This window comes from Sphaerodactylus townsendi, linkage group LG10 (genome assembly GCF_021028975.2).
Source record: "Sphaerodactylus townsendi isolate TG3544 linkage group LG10, MPM_Stown_v2.3, whole genome shotgun sequence".
NCBI classification, from domain to species: Eukaryota; Metazoa; Chordata; class Lepidosauria; order Squamata; family Sphaerodactylidae; genus Sphaerodactylus; species Sphaerodactylus townsendi.
The window spans coordinates 2,406,796-2,414,711 of record NC_059434.1 but is presented as its reverse complement, the minus strand read 5'-3'; the positions used below and the strand labels follow the sequence as shown (position 1 = coordinate 2,414,711).

Below are 7,916 nucleotides of genomic sequence, written 5' to 3'. Positions count from 1 at the left end.
GTTTTCCTGCCATTGGGAGTGGCGTGGAGCCTTCCAGCCAATCAAAGCACAGTGGGCTATGCACAAAGCGTGCGCAGCCCTTTTTTTTGTTTCGCACCAGTGGAGTCTATGTTGAAACGTGGCTGCGTGGAGCGTGATTTCTGTGCCAACCGTTAACAACAATAATTTTCGTGCCAGCACAGCTGCGTGGGTAAAGAGTGCCAAAGCCACGCATAAACATAGCTTCGTGCGAAAAGCAGCTACCGTTCTATCTACGCATGCGCGTGGTGACGTAGCTGCGCAAAAAAAGTTTTTTAAACCCCTCCCCCTGACACAGCGCAACAGCCAATCAGGACGAGGAAGAAAGAGCCGCTGAGCAGATCGTGCGTTCGATCGCGTGATCATGGGGAGGGCTGCACTTTTTGAAACCATGATAGACATCGATGTCCTCTTCAAACACACGCTGCACTGAGGAGGGTGAAACCATGATGAAAAGGCGCAGTTTCTTTTGAAACCTGGTTGCATCCGGCTTTAATTTCTCAGTGGGGAAATGGCCAAAGTATACAATAAAACACACTATTGCATGGTAAATGGTGTTCAATTCATAGAAGTGTTATGATCTAGATTGGCTTTTTCATGACATGTTTGGATTGCAATTTTCTACCAGCCAAGATGAAAAGTATATGAAATAGACGAATCTGTATCAGATAAGAAAAGCATCTATTTCTCAAGGTCAGAGCAAGAATTTAGGCCTGTGAATATCCACAAAAGGAATTTGGTTCTGGGTTCTTTATGCCAGTATGAAACATAATGTTGTAGGTGCTCCACTACCAGTGGTGGGATCCAAAAATTTTAGTAACAGGTTCCCATGGTGGTGGGATTCAAACTGTGGTGTATCACCAATGGGGCTGGGCGGGGCACAACAGGGGCATGGCTGGGCATTCCGGGGGCGGGGCATTGCTGGGCTTTGCCTCAAGACTGGCAAGGATGCAGCCGCTGCGCCGGTCCTTGGGTGTGAAACGAATGCACGCAGGCGCAGGCTGCCACACACGCCGGTGCACCTCCTGCTAGACTGCTTCAAGTTCTGCATGCTACTGCTGAGAGGAGGGGCGTAACTAAGGCAAAAATCACGTGGCAAAATCACCAATTAGTAACCCCCTCTCGGCACCCACAAATAATGAGTAACCTACTCTCGGGAACCTGTGAGAACCTGCTGGATCCCACCTCTGTCTACTACTTACCACAAATGCACAAGCTTGAGGCCAGTCAGGTCTGAGTGTATCGTCCAGCCTATAATTCTGTTGGCATTGTCTGGAAACGGACACAGGTGAGTGCCATTCTAAGGTTATGTGAGAAGATATTTACCAAATAGTCAGGTCTTTTATGGTCCTTTTAAATAAATATAAACCAATGGGCCTGGGAACATTTGGACTGAGATATTACTTCCCTCTTAAACAGGGCATGACATCTAAACATCCAGTCACATACATTTAATCTTGCAACAGGGGCAACTTGCCTTCTGTCTGATATGGAGTAATGAGACAAAATGTTGCTATAGCCCAGTGGTGGCAAACCTATGGCACGGGTGCCAGAGGTGGCAGTCAGAGTCCTCTCTGTGGGCACGTGCAAACAGTCCCCCCCGCCACACATCTAGGCTGGCCTGGGCCACTAGGCTCAATTATTAGCATTAAACCTAAGACCTAGTTTTGGGGAAGCAGTGTAGGTAACCCTGTTAAGCACTGTTAAACCCCAGTGATTTTCATGCGAAGGACTAAAGCACAATCCTTTATCTGGGAGTAAGCTTGGTTGCTGGCAATGGGACTTGCTTCTGAGTAAACCCTCCTAGGGTTGTGATTCACCCATTGGAAGAGATGCACGGTTGCTTCAAAGCAAAGCCACCGACTACCACGAAGCTTACTCCTGAGTAACGCATGCCTCGGAGCCAACCATTTTTTCTAAACTAAAACCTCAGTATTCAGGTTAAATTGCCGTGTTGGCACTCTGTGATAAATAAGTGGGTTTTGGGTTGCAATTTGGGCACTCGGTCTTGAAAAGGTTCGCCATCACTGCTATAGCCAGTCCACCGTGACTCATCCTTTTGCCAGATCACATCAAAACACAGTCTGCTAAATGACCACGAGTTGTATTCTGTTTGTTCTAATATTTCTAACACATTCCGTTGGTTCTAATATTTGATGGCAATCCATCAAAACCACAGAAGTCCCCTTGGGTAGCACTAAAATTCTGTGCATAAAAAGGTTTTGTAAGGGTTCTAAATTTGGGGCCAGTTATAGATATAAAGCTTTTCCACATTCCCAGTTCCCTTGCTTTTAAGTTCCTGATTCTTTGCTGTTTTTTTTAAACAGTTCTGCTTGTGTTTTGCTCCTCCTAGTGTTCGATTAGACATCCACCAAGTTTATAACCTGCTCCTCTCCCTGCAGATTTAAACTGAACTGCAAACCAATAGCATTATTCTGCTATTTCTATCACTGTGCTCCACATCTTGCACTGAAGTGCAAAGCCATCAATCACTGGCAGTAGCAAAGTTAGTAGGCATAGCCACTGATACCTCCTCCTAAGAAACCATACATTGTTTTTGGATTACGTTTTTGAACCACAAAGAAGGTTTGCTGGTGGACCCTTGTGGACTTCCCGGGCTGTGTGGCCTTGGTCTGGTGGATCTTGTTCCTAACGTTTCGCCTGCATCTGTGGCTGGCATCTTCAGAGGTGTATCACAGAGAGAAGTGTGTTGCGCACTGTATCCAGGGGGCATCCATTGAAAATGCTGGGGGGAAGAATTAGGACTAATAAAAGGAAACACTTCTTCACGCAACGTGGGATTGGTGTTTGGAATATGCTGCCACAGGAGGTGGTGATGGCCACTCACCTGGATAGCTTTAAAAGGGGCTTGGACAGATTTATGGAGGAGAAGTCGATTTATGGCTACCAATCTTGATCCTCTTTGATCGGAGATTGCAAGTGCCTTAACAGTCCAGGTGCTCGGCAGCAGCAGCAGCAGAAGGCCATTGCTTTCACCTCCTGCATGTGAGCTCCCAAAGGCACCTGGTGGGCCACTGCGAGTAGCAGAGAGCTGGACTAGATGGATTCTGGTCTGATCCAGCTGGCTTGTTCTTATGTTCTTATGTTCTAAGGGAATGTTTACACAGTGTGTAACACACTTCTCTCTGTGATACACCTCTAAAGATGCCAGCCACAGATGCAGGTGAAACATTAGGAACAAGATCCACCAGACCACGGCCACACAGCCCGGAAAGCCCACCACAACCAATTGTGTCCGGCCATGAAAGCCTTCAACAATACACTACCCATGGATATGTTTATTAGCCCAAGAGATTCACAAGCTGTTCCCCACAACCGCAACCAGGCCTTTAGCTGCTGAGTTACGACTCAGAAACGGATGGCAAGTTTGCATTAATGACTTGATTTCCAATTCTCTCACAGGGGGCTTTGCGGTCCTGGCGGCGACAAGCTTCACGGCCGCGGTAAAACTGCACCACCTCACCGAAAGGATTGCCAATTTCCGAGAAAACATCTTCCACTTTGTCATCTTGGAAGAACAGTACGAAGACTCCTTTTGGCTTTGCGTGGCCAGCGCGGCCGTCCACGGGGCGAATCTGCTGCTGGTTCCCGTTAGCTGGATCCGCTTCCCTGCTCTGAAGACGAAGACAGAAGAAGCAAATGCCACGGCAGAGGACATCATGTACTAGCCACCGATCCGGCAGAGGGCTTCTTACATGTTGGACTGGCGGCGCTAGAATGGCACAATGATGCCATCTGCAAGCAGGAACATTGGCAAGGAGATCTCGTTGTCGAGGAAGAATAGGTTGGTCAGTTGAGTCCAGAGCCACGAGTCCAACGCCCACAATGCCCACAGTCCAGGTGCTCGGGAGCGACAGCCACAGAAGGCCCTTGCTTTCACCTCCTGCACGTGATCTCCCAAAGGCACCTGGTGGGCCACTGCGAGTAGCAGAGAGCTGGACTAGATGGACTCTGGTCTGATCCAGCTGGCTTGTTCTTATGTTCTTATGTTCTTAAAATGCCCACCAAGACACGCTGTTGCCAACTCCAACTTCTGTCGAACTCCCAAGGAGGAGGGAAGCAATGCAGATCTGTATTTTGGACAGCTCAGTGTAAAGTGAGAACTCCCTTTCCTTCTAAGAGTCTCTTGCCGAAGGACATTCCACCGTCCCAGAGTCACTCTTGAGGCAAAGCGTTCTTCTCAAAGCACCGTGCTGAGCAGCGGGCAAATGGTTTTCATCTACTAAAATGTTATCCAGAGCATTCGGAAACGTCACTTGCTATAGTCTGATGGGATGATGGTTCCACTTCTGAGTGTAGGTGGAAGATGGGGTTTGGGAGTGGGGAGGGGATGAAGACTTGCATGTGCAAAGTAGTGTTGGGATAAAGGCAAAGTCAGACATGTCCCCCAAAGGCACCGGGTAACTATGTTTGCAAGACTTTATACGTGGCGTCTCTCTTTCTGACATGGTACTGTACAAGGATGTAGGTGGGGGGCGGGGGGAGGAGAAGTCGATCTATGGCTACCAATCTTGGTCCTCCTTGATCTGAGACTGCAAATGCCTGAGCAGACCAGGTGCTCGGGAGCAGCAGCAGCAGCAGAAGGCCATTGCGTTCACATCCTCCACGTGAGCTCCCAAAGGCACCTGGTGGGCCACTGCGAGTAGCAGAGAGCTGGGCTAGATGGACTCTGGTCTGATCCAGCTGGCCTGTTCTTATGTTCTTAGGTTCAAACTCCCCCTATTACATGTCCGAAGCATCGCCCCTATTTGTGGGGAGTTTTGTATTTTTTTAGAGCTTTTTGGTTTTTGGCCTGCAGGGAGCAGTGTTTTTTGGCTAACAGCACCACATTTTCAGGGATTTTTTGGGAGACTCTCCTGATGATACCACCCAGGTTTGGTGAGGCTTGATTCAGGGGATCCAAAGTTATGGACTCCCAAAGTGGGTGCCCCATCCTCCATTGTTGCTAATGGGAGCTAATAGGAGATGGGGGCTACACCTTTGAGGGTCCATACCTTTGGCTCCCCTGAACCAAACTTCACCAAACCTGGGTGGTATCATCAGGAGAGTCTCCTAAAGATACCCTGAAAGTTTGGAGCTGCTATCTTAACAATTGCACCCCTGACAGCAGGCACCCCCCAAATTTCCCCAGATTCTCCTTTTAAATCCACCCCCTTCGGCGTGGATTTAAAGGGAGAATCTGAGGTCCCCAGTTTAAATATTGAAAGTGGGAGAGAACCCACCCCAAAACAACATGTTGTTTTAACTGGGGACCCCAGATTCTCCCTCTAAGATGGATTTAAAAGGGTCCTTAGTTTAAACACTATTGAAAGTGGTGCTGTTTGGGTGTGGATTCCAACATCACAGGGGCCTGCAAGAGTGAGATTTTGCACCGGGCTCCATTTTTCCTAGCTACTCCTCTGCCTGGAAGGGAGGGCAGAAGGGTCTGCCAGCTGGGACCCCAGCTGGTGGGGGGGGGGGCGATCAGGGCAGGGGAGTCTGCCGTCCCTGGCCTCGGAGAACTGTTTTTACAAGCACTGAGGCCGGGGTGGGACTTGGGGAGGCGTGGACACACCCCCAGGGGTAGGTGGGGCCTGCCCCCCAAACGTCCCCCATAAAAAATCTATACCTACGTCACTGGTACTGTCCTACAGAGGGTGCACCACAATGCTGGTAAACCAAGCGCATAATCAATTATTGCCTGATCCAGGATAGCTTGAGGATAGCTGTTTGCACAAGCTATCCTGGCACAGGGAGTAACTGATTATGGGCCTGGTTTACCTGCATTTGCCACATATGGGTTATGGAATGAGCTGCAGGGGCATACTGCCCATGGGGACGGGGGGGTCAAATGAACCCGGGTGCAATGTTGGGGGTGCAAAATCACCCCCACCCCCTCCTCCCCCACACCAACCTGGCTCGGAAGAGCCGGTTGGCCCAGGGGAGGCACCTAAAGACAGCCGCGGCGCCCGTCCAAGCCACCTCCTTCCCTCCCCAGCAGGGGTGTAACGAGGCAAACTGTAGCCCTGGGCAAAACCTGAGTTGGATGCCCCCCCGCATGGGCGGCCACTCCACCACGACCAAATTTTTTTTGCACCAGGACATTGGTGCCTGCAGGGGGTGCATTTTTAGACATATCAGCACCACAATTTCAGCGTATCATCAGGAGACTGTCCTTATGCTACCCCCCAGGTTTGGTGAGGTTTGGTTCAAGGAGTCCAAAGTTATGGACTCCCAAAGGGGGTGCCCCATCCCCCATTGTTTCCAATGGGAGCTAATAACCCCCATGGACAGCAATACAGAAAACTCAATGCAGAACAAAGATTCTTGGGCAAATTTCTGGGATGTTCCTGCAGGGGGCGCATTTTTGGATGTATCAGCACCAAAATTTCAGGGTATCATCTGGAAACTGTCTTGATGGGACCCCCCAAGTTTGGTACAGTTTGGTTTAGGGGGTCCAAAGTTATGGACCCTAAAAGGGGGTGCCCCATCTCCCATTCTTTGCTAAGGAGATAGGGGCTACCCTTTTGAGGGTCCATAACTTTGGACTCCCTGAACCAAACCTCACCAAACTTGGGGGGTAACCCTAACCCTGATGATATGCTGAAATTTTGGTGCCACTAGCCTAAAAACTGCATCCCCTGCAGGCCACAAATGGAAAACCACTAAAAATACCCAAAAACGAACCCAGCATTTTGATTTCCCTCACAAGGTGGTGCCCTGGGCAGCTGCCCACCTTGCCCAATGGGCATTACGCCCCTGCTCCCCAGGGCCTCGGGAGTGGCTCGAATGGTCACCTTCTGGGCTGCCTGCCGTGGCACCCTGCCTCCCTACAGGCCAACTGGGGAGGGGCAGGCGGCGGCCTGCAGTGAGGCGGGGGCGGCTCAGATGGGGATGCATGTCCAAGCCCGTCTGCGGTGCCGGTCCGAGCTGCCTTCGTCCCTGAGCCCCATCCTGAGCCCCGCTCCAAGCGGGAGGGGAACGGGGGTGGAGGGGCACCCGGAGGAGGTGCTGTTCCCAGGTGCCACCCCCCCTCCCCAAATGCCTCTGATGAGCAGGCTCTGAGCTTTGAGATGCCTTGCGGCGCGCGCTTCCCCACATTGAGAACTATGGTGATTGCAAAATAGTTGAAGTCTTTTTATGTAATCATGTTAGGAAACAGGAAAACTGCAGAAAATGGACGTGTGTTGGGACCTGGTGACAAAACTAGCAAGAATGGAATCTCTGGCATAAAACAGACATTTTACTTGAACAACTATTTGGGGATGAAATAGGGAGGTGTCTTTTGGATTGTTTTCTGCTTTTCATTCAAAATGGCAGTTGTCTACTTGGGCATCCAAACAGCTTAATTGTCGCCTTGTTCAAGATAAGAAGAGGAGGAAGAAGAAGAGTTTGGATTTATATCCCCCCTTTCTCTCCTGCAGGAGACTCAAAGAGGCTGACAATCTCCTTGCCCTTCCCCCCTCACAACAAACACCCTGTGAGGTGGGTGGGGCTGAGAGAGCTCCGAGAAGCTGTGACTAGCCCAAGGTCACCCAGCTGGCGTGTGTGGGAGTGCACAGGCTAATCTGAATTCCCCAGATAAGCCTCCACAGCTCAGGCGGCAGAGGGGGAATCAAACCCGGTTCCTCCAGATTAGATACACGAGCGCTTAACCTCCTACACCACCGCTGCTCATTCCTGCTGGATGTATTGTTCGGTAGGCAAACGTGAATTATGACACCAGAATATTCGTGTAAAAGCTGAAAAGACAGCAATTTCTGTTCTTTTTAAAAGGAATTAGAACCATTAAAATGTGTCCTGGATTTAAAGGGATGATAGCTTTTTACACAGGTCTGAAATTTTCAAATCTCAAATGAGTCAGTTTATAAAATAACCCATGCTGAGAACGAAAAAAG

The 7,916-nt window shown here is 49.9% G+C and overlaps 1 protein-coding gene across 1 annotated transcript in view; it reads left to right on the top strand.

The window, feature by feature from the left end:
- The window catches only part of LOC125440028 (clarin-2-like), a 4,399-nt gene extending 542 nt beyond the window's left edge, over nucleotides 1-3,857 (top strand). The window contains exon 2 of the mRNA XM_048509544.1: nucleotides 3,442-3,857. Within this exon, the coding sequence (XP_048365501.1) occupies nucleotides 3,442-3,707 (266 nt within the window). The 3' untranslated portion in view covers nucleotides 3,708-3,857. The remainder of the gene's footprint in view (nucleotides 1-3,441) is intronic.
- Nucleotides 3,858-7,916: the final 4,059 nt, after the last annotated feature.